Genomic DNA, 18,468 nt, shown 5'->3' with positions numbered 1-18,468 from the left:
GAGCCATACTGTATGTAGTCTCTGGGTTTATGTAGGGCAGAGAGCCATACCGTATGTAGTCTCTGGGTTTATGTAGGGCAGAGAGCCATGCTGTATGTAGTCTCTGGGTTTATGTAGGGCAGAGAGCCATACTGTATGTAGTCTCTGGGTTTATGTAGGGCAGAGAGCCATACTGTATGTAGTCTCTGGGTTTATGTAGGGCAGAGAGCCATACTGTATGTAGTCTCTGGGTTTATGTAGGGCAGAGAGCCATACTGTATGTAGTCTCTGGGTTTATGTAGGGCAGAGAGCCATACCGTATGTAGTCTCTGGGTTTATGTAGGGCAGAGAGCCATGCTGTAGTCTCTGGGTTTATGTAGGGCAGAGAGCCATACTGTATGTAGTCTCTGGGTTTATGTAGGACAGAGAGCCATACTGTAGTCTCTGGGTTTATGTAGGGCAGAGAGCCATACTGTATGTAGTCTCTGGGTTTATGTAGGACAGAGAGCCATACTGTATGTAGTCTCTGGGTTTATGTAGGGCAGAGAGCCATACTGTATGTAGTCTCTGGGTTTATGTAGGGCAGAGAGCCATACTGTATGTAGTCTCTGGGTTTATGTAGGGCAGAGAGCCATACTGTATGTCGTCTCTGGGTTTATGTAGGACAGAGAGCCATACTGTATGTAGTCTCTGGGTTTATGTAGGGCAGAGAGCCATACTGTATGTAGTCTCTGGGTTTATGTAGGGCAGAGAGCCATACTGTAGTCTCTGGGTTTATGTAGGGCAGAGAGCCATACTGTATGTAGTCTCTGGGTTTATGTAGGGCAGAGAGCCATACTGTATGTAGTCTCTGGGTTTATGTAGGGCAGAGAGTGATACTGTATGTAGTCTCTGGGTTTATGTAGGGCAGAGAGCCATACTGTAGTCTCTGGGTTTATGTAGGACAGAGAGCCATACTGTAGTCTCTGGGTTTATGTAGGGCAGAGAGCCATACTGTAGTCTCTGGGTTTATGTAGGGCACAGAGCCATACTGTAGTCTCTCGGTTTATGTAGGGCAGAGAGCCATACTGTATGTAGTCTCTGGGTTTATGTAGGGCAGAGAGCCATACTGTAGTCTCTGGGTGTATGTAGGGCAGAGAGAATTAAGTTTGAAGAATCACCAGAGTCAGAGTGGTAGGTTGTACATAGAAAGCCGTAATTGTGTGGGAGGGTGATTATATTTGTCCTATATTTACTGTATATTTGTACAAGAGTGTATTATTCGCATATGTGAATTGGAAATGTGTTTTTTGCATATCCCGACTCTCCCTGAGACACCCTCGGAGAGTGGGGTCATGCCCAGGGTCTGAGAGCAATTTGATTTGATTTGATAAGTGGGTGTCTCTGTCAGTGATATGAAGTACACAGAAGGACTTCAACATCTATTTGCTTGAGGGTGGGGACCTTTATAGAATTACATAAACATACACTATTTGAGATAAAGGACATTTAAAGAGCGCAGACGGCCACCTATCATTTCATGGAGAAGGTGTGACTTCATAGGGAATTTTGTCTGAGCAGAGTTTCCTGGAGGAGAAGAATCATACAGCTAGATAAACCACTATGATGAGTAGCGAGCAAAGCCTTCTCCCGGGATGAAAGTCAGATCAGGCTACAGGGGGAGTAAACATGCAATGGCCTTTCTTTGCCTTTTAGCTTAGAGTACGACTGCTGCTACCGGCATTAGCAAAGTAGAAGACATGCTTCTACTGGAAGGTAACATGACCTCCTCCACACTGATCCTCAACACGGGGGCCCCACAAGGGTGCGACTTCAGTTTCCTCTTGTACTCCCTGTATACCCACGACTACATGACCTCACACAGTTCCAACTCCATCATCAAGCTTGCCGACGACACGACAGTAGTAGGCCTGATTACCAACGGCAACGAGACGGCCTACGGACATGAGGTAGGCACGTCAGCAAAACAAAGGAGCTGATTGTGGACTTCAGGATTAACCAGGCTGGGCATGACCCCATCCTTATCAACAGGGCCACCGTGGAGACGGCGAAAAACATCAATATCCTTGGCGTACACATCTCAGAGGAGCTGAAATGTTCAAACCAGGCAGACACCATGCTGAAGAAGGCACAACAGCGACTCTTGAACCTCAGGAGGCTGAAGAAATTCTGTCTGTCCCTGAGGGCCCTCACAGTGTTGTACAGGAGCACCATCAAGAGCATACTGTTCTGTCGGGCTGCATCACAGCCTGGTATGGCAACTCCACCACCGCTCCCTGCAAGGCTCTACATAGGGTGGTACGCTCAGCCGAACGACACCATGTGTCACAGGAAATCCAAGAAGATCATTAAGGCCAAGAAGATCATCAAGGACCTCAGCCACCCGAGCCACGGCCTGTTCTCCCCTCTTCCATCACTCAGACGTGGGCAGTATAGGAGCATCGTGGCAAAAACTGTCAGTCGGCCAATAGCTTCTACCCCCAGACCATCAGGCTGATGAATATTTAAAACATTTATATATTAAATTGTTTATTTTACCCTCATTTTACCAGGTAAGTTGACTGAGAGCACATTGTCATTTACAGAAATGACCTGGGGAATAGTTAGCCAATTGGAAGCTGGGGATGATTAGGTGGCCATGATTGTATGAGGGACAGTTTGGGAATGTAATAATAATAATAATCATTTATAAAATGTCTATAGTGCTTTTCAAAAGCAAAAAACAAACACGCAATGCATCACCATGAGTAGCCTAGCTAGTACATCACATTGAGTAGCCTAGCTAGTACATCACATTGAGTAGCCTAGCTAGTACATCACATTGAGTAGCCTAGCTAGTACATCACATTGAGTAGCCTAGCTAGGTCATCACATTGAGTAGCCTAGCTAGTACATCACAAGGAGTAGCCTAGCTAGGTCATCACATTGAGTAGCCTAGCTAGTACATCACATTGAGTAGCCTAGCTAGTACATCACATTGAGTAGCCTAGCTAGTACATCACATTGAGTAGCCTAGCTAGGTCATCACATTGAGTGTCCTAGCTAGGTCATCACATTGAGTAGCCTAGCTAGTACATCACATTGAGTAGCCTAGCTAGTACATCACATTGAGTAGCCTAGCTAGTACATCACATTGAGTAGCCTAGCTAGGTCATCACATTGAGTAGCCTAGTTAGTACATAACATTGAGTAGCCTAGCTAATACATCACATTGAGTAGCCTAGCTAGTACATCACATTGAGTGTCCTAGCTAGTACATCACATTGAGTAGCCTAGCTAGTACATCACATTGAGTGTCCTAGCTAGTACATCACATTGAGTAGCCTAGCTAGTACATCACATTGAGTAGCCTAGCTAGTACATCACATTGAGTAGCCTAGCTAGTACATCACATTGAGTAGCCTAGCTAGTACATCACATTGAGTAGCCTAGCTAGCTAGTACATCACATTGAGTAACCTAGCTAGCTAGTACATCACATCTAGTTAGTAGCCTAGCTAGCTAGTACATCACAGTGATGTACTGGTTGACCTAACTATAGGTCAACCAATAGAGGCCAAGTCTTTGAGTGCATGCATCCCCAAAAGATGGAGATGGACAGGTCATGGCTTGATCAGAGGAAGGTGATGAGGGAGATGGTTGATGAAGAGTCTGGTGACAATCATATAAAGGGCTACTCTGGGAACCAGCCTGAGTCGTGTAGCTACAGGATATCTCCTTCTTCACCATTTGTATGGTACCCGCTTGGGTGAAGAAAGCTCACCACACAGAGTTCAGAGTAGTAGCCAGTCGTCCTCACTATGAGCCCTCTGCCTCAGCACTACATTCCTCTACTGCATCTCCCATTCCTCTCAAGCTTCAGGTGACTGTTCCATTTATGTTTTCAAAGCATCAGGGACCAGCAGCCAGGTGAAACACAAAAGCTGATACAGTGTCCAGATGCATCATTCGAACAAAAACTATTAGCCAGCTAGCTAGCCAAGTCGAAACGAGTTGACCTGCCAGTCCATCTGCAAATCTGTGGGTCAAAACCACCAGAAATATGCAACAAAACTCAACGTTATCAAAAACAAAACAGCTGATAAAAAAAAACACAATTAAAAACACTTAAAAACGATTAAATATGTACATATTTACAGGAGCTCTCTGCTTAGGTTGCTACTAGGGCGCCATTGCAACTACAGAACTACTAGCCTCCCTCTGATGTATCATTGTTACAGTTGTAAATATGTATATATTATTATTTGTATTATTGTTTCATTCACTTCTCACTTCCCCTATGGACATTCCCTCTGGGACCCCTCCCACCAATGGACAGATATCATTGTTATTGTTGTCAATCCGTATTGCGGAAATTCAGCGTTACAGCGCAATTTAAAGGCAATGTTCCCGTGTTAGTGGAGACTGCATTCACACTAAACGCTGCATATGTCGGTTCAATAGTAAATTACCTTTACATTTCTAGCGGGCAATCTGTAACGCCTCAGCGATACAGATTGAATAGCACCCTAGGAGTTTCTGGGTCAAACAAGTCTTATTTTAGAGGATCAGATTGACCAACATTTTAGGATCTGTTCGTAGCGAGTAAGAGATAAGCTTTGTTAAGAGGATGCATTTTACAGGATCTCCCCAAAAACCTCCCAAAATAACACTCAAACACTCATGGTTTTTAGCAGTAAAACACATGTTGATCAGCTTAATTGTGAGGTTAGCAAGGCCAGATGTAGAACAGTTAGTAGAAGATACTGTAGTGTAGCTATAGGGAGGAATAAGTGCATTCGCTGATCTGGCAACAGATGGGGGACAGAGAGAAAGACAGGCAGGGATATAGGGAGGAGAGCAGGTAGGCTATGGCCCTCACCTTTGAGCCTCTTGAAGTGGACAGGGACATCACTCTTGATGCTCTTGCTGTCCTCCGTGGACTCACTGCGCACCGTGGGGGGGTCGTTCTGGGCCAGCCAATCAGCCACTTTGCTTTCAGAGACCATCATGGCGGCCTGCAGGGTGCTGAGGTCCTTGCTGCCAGAATGGGAGGCCTTCTTAGGCCGGGGCCGGTGGTCCGGAGTCAGCTTGGACACGTGGTCCTTGATCGTGACCTTGCCAGGGGAGGTGTCATCAAACTCGATTGTGAAGGCGTGAGGTGAGGCGTGGCCCTGAGTGCTGGCGCTGGCGGTAGCAGCAGCCCCCTCAGTGTCTTTGGTGGGGATCTCATGAATGCTGTCCTCGGCCATCTGAGCCTCCTTGGTGGGGATCTCAAAGTAGCTGGGCTCGGGGCCCAGGCCGTCCTCCCTAGGCCTCTCACTCCTCTTAGGCTCTCTGCCGTCTGTAGGTTCACAGAGAGGAGAACACTGGGGATCAGTATCTAGAGGTCAGAGGTCATGGGCCCCACATGGGCCGTTCAGCTGTGTCTGTTCTGTCTCACCATTAGTCTCAGCATTAGTCTGAATCAGTGTCTGAGGCCCTGGCAGAACACAGCCCTCTAAACAAAACAGGTCAGGCTGAGCTGGGGCCCAGGCAGACAGGCACAAAGCCATGTAGTGTCCACTTTGACAATAACTGATGAGGAAGCCAATCAAAACCCCTTTAGGCTATACCTTAATAATGATTGTGTAACTTAATTTGATTACATTAAGTGGCAAGGCATTATGGGATGTGGAGATGATGGATGATCTGATTGGACAGTGGAGAGACCATCTGGTTTATATGTATGACAAAGTGAGCAGCTGAGTTGTTCATGTAACATACAAAAAAGTTGGCTTTGCACATTTCCTCCCTAACAGAGTAAAGGAACTATATCAAAGTCAAATATTGAAGATATAATACCTACAGGGATTTACGACCCCCTATAAAGCCAAATCTTTCTTGAAAGTTATATCTTTCACTCCCCATGTCTGCAACGAACTGGGACTTTCAACAAAGTAAAACATTGAGTGAAATGAGACATAATGTTGTCCATATAGAGAACTACAGTGCCTTTGGAAAGTATTCAGACCCTTTGACTTTTTCCACATTTTGTTACATTACAGCCTTATTCTAAAATGGATTAAATAAAAAAATCTACACACAATACCCCATAATGACAAAGCAAAAACAGGTTAGTAGACATTTCTGGAAATGTATAAAAAAAAAAAAAAAAAAAAAAAATGAAATACCTTATTTACATAAGTATTCAGACCCTTTGCTATGAGACTCTAAACTGAGTTCAGGTGCATCCTGTTTCCATTGATCATCCTTGAGATGTTTCTACAACTTGATTGGAGTCCACCTGTGGTAAATTCAATTCATTGGACATGATTTGGAAAGGCACACACCTGTCTATATAAGGTCCCACAGTTGATAGTGCATGTCAGAGCAAAAACCAAGCCCTGAGGTTGAAGGAATCGTCCTTAGAGCTCCGAGACATAATTGTGTGTGGAAGCACAGATCTGGGGAAGGGTACCAAAACACCAAAACCCCAGTGGCCTCCATCATTCTTGAATGGAAGAAGTTTGGAACCACCAAGACACTTCCTAGAGCTGGGCGCCCAGCCAAACTGAGCAGTAGGGGGAGAAAGGCCTTGGTCAGGAAGGTGACCAAGAACCAAATGGTCACTCTGACAGAGCTCCAGAGTTTCTCTGTGGAGATGGGAGAACCTTCCAGAAGGACAACCATTTCTGCAGCCCTCCACCAATCAGGCCTTTATGGAAGAGTGGCCAGACGGAAGCCACTCCTCAGTAAAAGGCACATGACAGCCCGCTTGGAGGTTGCCAAAAGGCACCTAAAGTCTCTCAGACTATGAGAAACAAGATTCTCTGGTCTGATGAAACCAAGATTTAGCACTTTGGCCTGAATGCCAAGCGTCATGTCTGGAGGAAGCCTGGCTCCATCCCTACGGTGAAGTATAGTGGTGGCAGCATCATGCCGTGGGGATGTTTTTCAGAGGCAGGGACTGGGAGACCAGTCAGGATCGAGGCAAAGATGAACGGAGCAAAGTACAGAGAGCTCCTTGATGAAAACCTGCTCCAATTTTTTACAAGTTAGCAAACACTTCTAAAAACCTGTTTTTGCTTTGTCATTATGGGCTATTGTGTGTAGATTGATGAGGAAAACAAACAATTTAATACATTTTAGAATAAAGCTGTAACGTAACAACATTTAAAAAAATGAAAGGGGTCTGAATACTTTCCGAAGGCACTGTACATTCAAACTGGTACCACTTGCATCAGGTCCTAGATTATAGTCACCAACAGGTCTGGCAGTAAATAAGGCTGTGGTTTCAGGTTTCATCCTATCCAAGCATCAATAAGACCCACTGCTTCCCAGAACAAGACAATCAGAACTTAAGCCTAGAACTTCCCTTTTTTATAAATACTACCACCCTTCCTCTAATGATCACATTAAGACTCATGTGACTGATGTGAAAACTCAACTCAAAAGCACTGAGGGTCATGGTGGCCATTCATTTAACATGGACACTCAGTGTACTGTACATTAGAGTCCATGAGACATACAAGCATTACTAACAGCACCCATGTCATTACATATTAATGACAGGAACCAAATGTATACTTCACAACATAATACATCTAAGTAATCTGGCAGGACTTTAGGTGTTTTACACTCATTAATCCACCACCCTGAAGTGACCAGAGTGCCTTTAAAAGTGAGAACACATACCTCAAAGCTGAAACGGCCTGACTGCAAGTTCAGGCAGAAGTGGTTCCCTCTTCAAAATTAAAGCCTCAGTTCGGATTCCCAGTAAACTATGTCCTTAAATTGAGTAATTAGCAAAACAATATATATAAGGACTTTAGCAAGTTACTACAGACTAGATAGCGAATGAGAGTTTCAGTGTTGGAGAAAGCGGTTTCTTTCAGCGCTCTGTGAGAGCTGGTGCAATGGCGTAACCCAATAGCCCTGAGTGACAATACATAAGGATGGGGGCTGGGGGCGGCTACAACAGAATCTATTCAATAGTACATGAGACCGTTCCTCTAAACTATCTCACTTCCCCTCCACTGCTACCTTCTGTTGTTAGTTAGCCTCTCTCTACTAGGGCAAGTGGGGTAGTATGCCCTCTCCACACTACAGAAATAGCTATGGGAGGAGATTAGATTATAAATTGTCTCTTTGATGTGGGGAACTGTATTGTGGGTACACCTTATTGGCGTACCCTTATTATGTGCCTTCTTTGGGCTCCCAAGAGACTCTAGGCTTTCAGGAAAATAATGCTGATTCATTAAAAAGGTTTTCTGTCTCTCCTCCACACCCGTCGAAGTTCCCTTTGTTGACTAAAGAATGCCTGCAGATAATGCTATTCAAAGCTGAAGGTTCTTTGGCTAGATAAACTCACAATGTATGCCCCTGCGAGAGAAAGAGGAAAAGAGAGAGAGAGATAGTGCAGCTGGACAGTGAGGAGAGGAGGGTGGATATGGTGTCTTGTTTTGAACAGAGAGAGTGTTGTCCTCAGTGACTTCCCTTAAGTGGCATTCGAAGCGGAGGGTGTGAGTGCTTTCAGATTCAGTGCAGTTTGAATAAGAAGACGGAGCAGTTTCTACACAATCACATAGAACTCCATAACATTATATGGGTATCCTATAGACTTCAGCACCCACTACCAGCCTACCACCCACGCTCACTGCAAGCTGTCTACACTGCACACGTATCCTTTACATTGAATGACCGTGAATATAACCCCAGATCTGTTTTTATGCCGCCGTAGAGACATGGCTTACAATTACATACATAACACGCCAGTGCACTCTGTTGACACTGGGGAAATATTGGGGCTGTCACTAAAGACTGGTCAGGAAGGCCCACTGTTTGTGACACTTTCCTTGGGGACGCTGTCCATATTAACGGCTGACAGACCAGTCAACTGCCCTCTACTGTGGGCCTCTGAATAACAGAGATAAGGACAGGTCAGTGGTCACTACATACCATCTACTGTACATTAGAGCACTGCTTTCACAATAATATTGCAATTTTACAGTTGAAGTTGGAAGTTTACATACACTTAAGTAGGAGTCATTAAAACTCGTTTTTCAACCACTCCACAAATTTCTTGTTAACAAACTATAGTTTTGGCAAGTTGGTTAGGACATTTACTTTGTGCATGACACAAGTAATTTTCCAACAATTGTTTACAGACAGATTATTTCACTTATAATTCACTGTATCACAATTCCAGTGGGTCAGAAGTTTACATACACTAAGTTGACTGTGCCGTTAAACAGCTTGGAAAATTCCAGAAAATTATGTCATGACTTTAGAAGCTTCTGATAGGCTAATTGACATCATTTGAGTCAATTGCAGGTGTACCAGTGGATGTATTTCAAGGCCTACCTTCAAACTCAGTGCCGCTTTGCTTGACATCATGGGAAAATCAAAAGAAATCAACCAAGACCTCAGAAAAAAAATTGTAGACCTCCACAAGTCTGGTTAATCCTTGGGAGCAATTTCCAAATGCCTGAAGGTACTATATTCATCTGTACAAACAATAGTACGTAAGTATTAAAACCATGGGACCATGCAGCCGTCATACCGCTCAGGAAGGAGACAAGTTCTGTCTCCTAGAGATGAACGTACTTTGGTGCAAAAAGAGAAAATCAACCCCAGAACAACAGCAAAGGACCTTGTGAAGATGCTGTAGGAAACAGGTACAAAAGTATCTATATCCACAGTAAAACGAGTCCTATATCGACACAACCTGAAAGGCCGCTCAGCAAGGAAGAAGCCACTGCTCCAAAACCGCCATAAAAAAGCCAGACTACGGTTTGCAACTGCACATGGGGACAAAGATTGTACTTTTTGGAGAAATGTCCCCTGGTCTGATGAAACAAAAATAGAACTGTTTGGCCATAATGACCATCATTATGTTTGGAGAAAAAAGGGGACGCTTGCAAGCCAAAGAACACCATCCCAACAGTGAAGCACGGGGGTGGCAGCATCATGTTGTGGGGGGGCTTTGATGCAGGAGGGACTGGTGCACTTCACAAAATAGATGGCATCATGAGGGAGGAAAATGATGTGGATATATTGAAGAAACATCTCAAGACATCAGTGAGGAAGTTAAAGCTTGGTCGCAAATGGGTCTTCCAAATGGACAATGACCCCAAGCATACTTCCAAAGCTGTGGCAAAATGGCTTAAGGACAACAAAGTCAAGGTATTGGAGTGACCATTACAAAGCCCTGACCACAAACCTATAGAAAATTTGTGGGCAGAACTGAAAAAGCGTGTGCGAGTAAGGAGGCCTACAAACCTGACTCAGTTACACCAGTTTTGTCAGGAGGAATGGGCCACAATTCACCCAACTTATTGTGGGAAGCTTGTGGAAGGGAACCCAAAACGTTTGACCCAAGTTAAACAATGTAAAGGCAATGCTGCCAAATACTAATTGAGTGTATGTAAACTTCTGACCCACTGGGAATGTGATGAAAGAAATAAAAGCTGAAAGAAATAATTCTTTCTACTATTATTCTGACATTTCACATTCTTAAAATAAAGTGGTGATCCTAACTAACCTAAGACAGGGAATTGTTACTAGGATTAAATGTCAGGAATTGTGAAAAACTGAGTTTTAATGTATTTGGCTATGTAAACTTCCGACTTGAACTGTACATTTTCCCCCCAAAGTGAACATGGTCGTAATACAAATATCCTTACATTAATCGACTGTTGTTTAATAGAATTGTAATTCAAAGGTTGCCTACACTATACTTTCTACACATGTCAATGGTCACACAAAGAAACTGTTAAATTGCTTCAACTTACTGAGTTCCATGGTAGATGCAACCTCTCCCATACTTGAATTAAAATAAAAGTCCTCCAGGCTTTCCGATCACAAGCCTCAATTTATCCCAAAATGTTGGCTTTCCTAAGGGCTGCCGAGGACATGCACTGCACTGGTGCTATTGTCCAGCTCTGACTGTTGATAGTGTAAGGACAGCTCTATGATCTAATAGTCTAAGAGGTCTGGTCGGCCTTCCCCCAGTCCACCCCAGCACCCATTGGGTGTCTTGCTGCGTCCAAGCCTGGCCTAATCTCTAATCCTGTTACTCCTGCCCAGCACAAGTTAATGGGATCCCAGTCCTCCGGACCAACACAGACACACACAGAGTGTATATACATACTGCGTACTGCGACTCCGGATGGCCATTACCCTCAATACACAGAGACAGGATAAGCCTGGGAATTAACATAAAGCAACCATTTCACTACTTACAGAAAGTATTCTGTGCTTTATGTTCCAACGTTGGCATGCTATAGTTCTGTTATAACCACGGGATTATTTCAGAACAAACATTGCATAGGGTACAATGATCAACCAGGAACGTCTACAAACAAATTGCCAGTTCAAATTCCCTGCCAATTCATAAAAACTGAGCACGAGTAAAAAGATCGCAAATCAGTTTATTTTGATTTGACCTCAAGCCATCAGGAATGTCATTGGATCATGTTCTTTAAGCCTTAGAGTATACTGTACAGTATGCATGTATCTGAACATCTTGCTATGTTCACATTCTTTTTAATTTGAGATATGATGAGGTCATTTTTTTTGGTTCTTACCTGCTGCAGAGCTGTCATGCTTCTTCCCACACGTCTTGGTCTCCTGCTTGAAGGAGTTTTCATCGTCTGCGTCCCCATCCCCCCACCAAGATGGCTGTCCATACAGAGGGGTCCCCCGGTGCAATGCTGCTATGTCCCCTATAACACAAACACAAGAAGTTTCCCTAGATTTAGATTGAATAATCTACCCATTGTGCTTGCGAAACATGCATGTACATGAATGAAATCAATGGACACAGTAACAGGCCAGTAGTTACTGTTATGGTCATGCAATACTTCCTGAGCACAGCTGCACTAGTGTCTTTTAATCCCTCTGTCTTAAATCTGGATGATGGGTCATGGATAACTGATTTGGCTTTAGCCATTCCACTGACCTACATAACCCAGTCAGCAGGACACAGAGGGACAAACCCATCAACACCATGCTCTGCTCCCTTATCACCAATGAGCTTAACTCAACACACAACCAACACATATGGCAGATCTGACTTCAAACAGACTGGCTGGAGGTTGGCTATGTTTATCAGTTGAAATGTTCAAGAGGAGAATCTCTTCCTGGACTTTGTCTGAACCTCATTTGACCCAACAGACACATTTCTCGGTGTTACAGATGGGATATTTCTACCTTCTCCTCTCTCCACTGCTAAAGGCCTGGAGTCATAAATAGATGTACGACTACCAGTGTATCCCTCTAAGACTTCACAGCAATACTCTTGACTTCACCCAGCTGAATCCAGCTATGATGTTTACATTGGTGTGACCAGTTCTTGACTTAGGTAGGAGTTCACCAGAGCTGAGTACCGGCACCTAAAATGTTCTACTGCTTGAGCTCCTGTTCCTCTTATAGAATATTAGCTCAAAAATACTGTGGAGTTCCAGCACCTAAATATAAACAGTACCGGCACCCAAAATGAGCACCGGCATCTATTTCAGTCCAAGTCAAGCCCAATAGTATGTTGCTAGTTGGACCCAGGTCGGGACATGATGTGTAGGCCAATTTACTGCAAATAAAGTCACAATAGCTAAATGGAACATAATCACTTCAAGTTAAAGTAAGCACTGACTTTGCATGCAGATGCCGGCTCTTCATTTGATCACCCTGTTGCAGGGTAACTTTTCTGAAATGCAAGACATTTAAACCTTGTTGTATATTTGAGGTTTAAAAAGGCTTCTGAAGTTTGTAATTCCCACTTCGAAATTTCAGACTTGATTTTTCCTTACGAAAAACCGATCAAGCCCTATAAAAAACACAATGAATTATAATCCACATAACAATTCACATTTCCTGTTGCTGCAGGATAATTATTCTGCTTTGGCAAACTAGCTCAAATTAAGATCCTACATATGTTGAACAAAACCCAGAGAAAGCATTAATTGCAGCGCATACTTACAGATGCTTGTGTTAAAAATGCCTATAAATGCCTATTACTGCTGCAAGATTGGTGAGGAGCCTATAAATGTTGCAAGCTTGGTGAGGAGCTATGCCTGCTTGCATAATATCTCCAGTGAACCTTTGGTGGTGTGCTGCAGAGAGGAAAGGGAACATACAGTGACTCCCTGAGTCTGAGTCGTCAGGGGGGAACAACACATTCGCATCAAACTGACAATTAACAGGCTAAAATATCCAGCTGGCAGCGAAGGAGAAACACATGTAAACGCTTCCTGCCTCCTATTTTTTAAGGGCCGTCGGGTAATGGAGGAGACGTATGTGCATGTGCCTCTGCCTATCATTATAGGCCCTCTGCTGAAGGCCCCCACTGCAGATGTTGTAATTAAACACATAGTGGGTGGCAAACAGGGTTGCATGTAATGTTGGTACACTGGACTCATGGATTAAGCCTGATGCCCCATATGACAGTGTTAGAACATCTGTTGTTTTGATCCGGAGACTATAGACAATGGCTTAAGCCATTCATTAAGGACATCTTCTCATATTTCAGAACAAACTACTCAATCCATAGGGACAAAACAGCTTAACATTTAAGTCATTTAGCAGACACTCTTATCCAGAGCAACTTACAGGAGCAATTAGGGTTAAGTGCCTTGCTCAAGGTTATGTAGACAGATTTTTCACCTAGTCGGCTCGGGGATTCGAACCAGCGACCTTTCGATAGCCTAGGCTACCTGCCGCCCCAGGTAACCTACTGTAAAAGGCCAGTGCATAGCAAAAACTCCTTCTGAGATTACTAATGTAAAGATAATGAACCATGTACTGTCACAATGCAAAAGCCATGGTTCCCCTGTTAAAAGCTAGACAAATATACTGTGCCATCTGTAATACAGTAGCTATTCAACTCAAGACATCCCCTCAGCCTCCCACAGAGTATCCAGTATCTGTACCACCCACTGTAAGAGACACTAACATCAGTAAAATATCCACTGTTACCTACACCAACACCAGCATAAGCTCCCACTCCAGCTGAGTGAATTGACTGTTGAGCGTGTAAACGATGCAAGTGTAGCGGACATTCCTCCTACCAAAAGCACAGGGGAGAGATGACAGGAACAGAAACAGGGAGAGGAGAGCCGAAGCAGCTGCAGACACTCTACTGCCTCCTGTAGATAATTATAGCTATTTGATTGGAATAATACTCATTCAGCTACTGATAGTGGGCACAGGAGCATGCTAGGCTGGCCAATCAGATAAGACCCTCCAGTGGTACAGGGACAGTTGTTCAGATTATTGTGTTGTTTTTAAGGTTGCTTTAATGAGATTCAGCTGGATTTACAATGTGTTATTTAAACATCCGTCCTAAGCCCTCACTCTTTAATTACAGGCAATAAATGAAAAGAAAAAGCTCCAGAAGAGACAGGCAGTGAAAAGTAGAGGTTTATTAGTCTTTTCAGATGACATGTCTACCTATACTGTATAATCTACGGTAGGATCATGACATTCGTCGCTTACTCATTTAGAATACTGATTCTAAAATGCTATCAGTATCAAATGGAATTATGAATCTCGTCACAACTTGGATGCAGAAATTGCCAAAATCTCCAAATACTGCGTCATGATTGAATCACTTGAAGATCAACAATGAAATATCCCATTCAATTATTCCCTGAAATGACTGGATCATACTGTAATGTACAACATACATGTCATCTCTTATATGTGCTTCCTGCTCTCACCTGCCATCTTGTCATCTCCCTTGTGTGATTCGGCAGGTTTGGCTGATGGCTCCACGGTCCCCTCGGCTGCCTTGCTCTCGGCTGGTCTGCAGCTGGAGGACTTGGGGGTCTTAGAAGGGGACTTGGCAGGAGATTTGGCAGGTGACTTGGTGGGCTCACCGTTGGAGGGCTTCTTACTCAGCTGGAGCTGGCTGGTGAACTTCTCATGCTGATGGAGGGAAAGAGAGGGAGAGAAGGAGACAGTGAGGGGCGAGGGGGCAAGGGAGAGAGAGAGAGTGGAAGAGACACAGCAGGGGAAGACAGAGGACACGGTCATGGCCAAAAATATCATCTTTCATCTAATGCGGACATGCACACATACATACACACACACACAGCCCAAAGTTATATTTGCATGGGGCTATGAGCTCATGAGTCTACTTACAAACACTTTTTTTATACTATGATATAACCGGTGCTATTTTCATATTAGATATTTAGCCCAACATTTAGAACAAAATAGATATCATGCACAGTGCCTTCAGAAAGTATTCACACCCCTTGACTTTTTCCACATTTTGTTGTGTTACAAAGTGGGAGTAAAATAATTTTCTTTGTCATTTTTTTGTCATTGATCTACACAAATTACTCAAAGTGGAAGAACAATTCTAACATTTGTAAAAAATGAACTGCTAATATATATTGATTAGATAAGTATTCAACCCCCTGAGTCAATACATGTTAGAATCACCTTTGGCAGCGATTACAGCTGTGAGTCTTTCTGGGTAAGTCTCTAAGAGCTTAGCACACCTGGATTGTACAATATTTGCCCATTATTCTTTTCATATTTTTTTCAAGCTCTGTCAAATTGGTAGTTGATCATTGCTAGACAACCATTTTCAGGTCTTGCCATAGATTTTCAAGCAGATTTAAGTCAAAACTTCTTGGTAAGCAACTCCTGTGTTTTAAGTTATTGTCCTGCTGAAAGGTGAAGTCATCTCCCAGTGTCTGATGGAAAGCAGACTGAACCAGGTTTTTCTCAAGGATTTTGCCAGTGCTTAGCTCCATTCTGTTTATTTTTTTTTCCTTCCTGAAAAACTCCCCAGTCCATAACGATTACAAGCATACCCATAATATGATGCAGCCACCACTATGCTTGAAAATATGGAGAGTGGTACTCAGTAATGTGTTGTATTGGATTTTCCCCAAACATAACACTTTGTATTTACGATAAAAAGTGAATTGCTTTTTGCAGTATTACTTTAGTGCCTTGTTGCAAACAGGGTGCATGTTTTGGAATATTTTTATTCTGTACAAGCTTCCTTCTTTTCACTCTGTCATTTAGATTAGTATTGTAGAGTAACTACAATGTTGTTGATCCATCCTCTGTGTCACGTTCATCGTAGGAAGGAGACCAAAGTGCAGCGTGGGTATCGTTCCACATCTTTTATTTTAATGTGAAACTTTGCAAAACAAACAATAAACTAAAAACAAAATCACAAACGTGACGAAAGAGGTGCAACATGCACTAACTCAAAATAATCTCCCACAAACACAGGTGGGAAAAACAACTACTTAAATATGATCCCCAATTAGAGACAACGATGACCAGCTGCCTCTAATTGGGGATCATATAAAAACTCCAACATGGAAAAAAGAAACTAGAACCAAACAACATAGAACTAAATAAACTAGACCCCCCCCCCCAGTCACGCCCTGACCTACTCTACCATAGAAAATAAGAGCTCTCTATGGTCAGGACGTGACAGTACTCCCCCCCAAAGGTACGGACTCCGGCCGCAAAACCTGAAACCAAATGGGAGGGTTAGGGGTGGTGTCTAGTGTTGTTGGCGGCTCTGGCGCAGGACGAAGAACCTTCTCATCCCGCGGATCCTCCCGCATCGGAGGCAGTTCTGGTGCGGGATGAAGAACCCTCTCATCCTCCGGATCCACCAGCATCGGATGCGGCTCTGGTGCAGGACGAAGAACCCTCTCATCCTGCGAATCCGCCAGCATCGGTGGAGGCTCCGGACTGCTGACCGTCGCTGGAGGCTCCGGACTGGGGACCGTCGCTGGAGGCTCCGGACTGGGGGCCGTCGCTGGAGGTTCCGGACTGGGGGCCGTCTCAGGAGGCTCCGGGCTGTGGGCCGTCTCAGGAGGTTCCGGACTGTGGGCCGTCTCAGGAGGTTCCGGACTGTGGACCGTCTCCGGAGGTTCCGGACTGTGAAATGTCGCCGGAAGCTCCGGACTGGGAACTGTCGCCGGAAGCTCCGGACTGGGAACTGTCGCCGGAACCTCCGGACTGGGAACTGTCGCCGGAACCTCCGGAACGGGAAGGCACACTGGAGGCCTGATGCATGGGGCTGGCACAGGTGGCGCCAAACTGGTAACACGCACCTCAGGGCGAGTGCGGAGAGCAGGCACAGGACGCACCGGACTGGGCAGGCGCACTGGAGGCCTAGTGCGTGCAGCCGGGACAGGTGGCACCAGACTGGTGACACGCACTTCAGGGCGAGTGCGAGGAGCAGGCACAGGACATACTGGACTGAGGACACGCACTCCAGGGAGAGTGCGAGGAGGAGGCACAGGACGTACTGGGCTGTGGAGGCGCACTGGAGACCTGGTGTGTAGAACCGGTGCAGGATATACTGGACCGTGGAGGCACACTGGAGGTCTGGAGCGTAGAGCTGGCACAACCTGTCCTGGCTGAACGCTCACTTTAGCCCGGCAAGTGCGGGGCGCTGGCACAGGACGAACTGGGCTGTGAATGCGCACTGGCGACACAGTGAGTAGAGCTGGCGCAGGATATCCTGGACCGAGGAGGTGTACTGGAGACCAGGAGCGCTGAGCCGGCACAACCCGTCCTGGCTGAATGCTCACTTTAGCCCGGCAAATGTGGGGCGCAGGCACAATGCGCACCAGGCTATGAATGCGCACTGGAGATACAGTACGCATCACCGCATAACACGGTGCCTGACTGGTCACACGCTCCCCACGGTAAGCACGGGGAGTTGGCTCAGGTCTAAACCCTGACTCCGCCAATCTCCCCGTGTGCCCCCCCCAGGATCTCCTCCCATGTCCACTCCTGGCCACGCTGCTTGGTCCTCTGGTTGTGGGAGATTCGGTCACGTTCATCGTAGGAAGGAGACCAAAGCGCAGCGTGGGTATCGTTCCACATCTTTTATTTTAATGTGAAACTTTGCAAAACAAACAATAAACTACAAACAACAACACAAACCGTGATGAAAAAGGTGCAACATGCACTACTCAAAAAAATCTCCCACAAACACAGGTGGGAAAAACAACTACTTAAATATGATCCCCAATTAGAGACAACGATGACCAGCTGCCTCTAATTGGGGATCATACAAAAACCCTAACATAGAAAAAAGAAACTAGAACCAAACAACATAGAACTAAATAAACTAGATAAACCCCCCCAGTCACGCCCTGACCTACTCTACCATAGAAAATAGGAGCTATCTATGGTCAGGACGTGACACTGTTTTCTCCTATCACAGCCATTAAACTCTGTAACTGTTTTAAAGTCACCATTGGCCTTATCGTGAAATCCCTGAGCGGTTTCCTTCCTCTCCGGCAACTGAGTTAGGAAGGACGTCTGTATCTTTGTAATGACTGGGTGTATTGATACACCATCTAAAGTGTAATTAATAACTTCATCAAAGGGATATTCAATGTCAGCTTTTTTATTTTTACCCATCTATCAATAGGCGCCTTTCTTTGCGAGGCATTGGAAAACCTCCCTGGACTTTGTGGTTGAATCTGTGTTTGAAATTCACTGCTCGACTGAGGGACCTTACAGATAATTGTAT

At 44.7% G+C, this 18,468-nt stretch overlaps 1 protein-coding gene across 10 annotated transcripts in view; it reads right to left on the bottom strand.

Annotated features, from left to right (window-relative positions):
• The window catches only part of cep170aa (centrosomal protein 170Aa), a 64,241-nt gene that overhangs the window by 19,677 nt on the left and 26,096 nt on the right, over positions 1–18,468 (bottom strand). For 8 of the 10 annotated variants that reach the window (XM_029765204.1, XM_029765203.1, XM_029765206.1 and 5 more), the window contains 3 exons: positions 14,657–14,864; positions 11,528–11,665; positions 4,840–5,301 (listed from right to left, as the gene is read on the bottom strand). In XM_029765204.1, coding sequence (XP_029621064.1) covers positions 4,840–5,301; positions 11,528–11,665; positions 14,657–14,864 — 808 coding nt within the window. Of the gene's footprint in view, positions 1–4,839; positions 5,302–7,634; positions 7,847–11,527; positions 11,666–14,656; positions 14,865–18,468 lie in introns of those variants that run through there. The other 2 variants (XM_029765212.1, XM_029765213.1) reach the window with 2 other exon arrangements.

This window comes from Salmo trutta, chromosome 10 (genome assembly GCF_901001165.1).
Source record: "Salmo trutta chromosome 10, fSalTru1.1, whole genome shotgun sequence".
Lineage (NCBI taxonomy): Eukaryota > Metazoa > Chordata > Actinopteri > Salmoniformes > Salmonidae > Salmo > Salmo trutta.
This window is presented reverse-complemented; position numbering and strand designations above follow the sequence as displayed.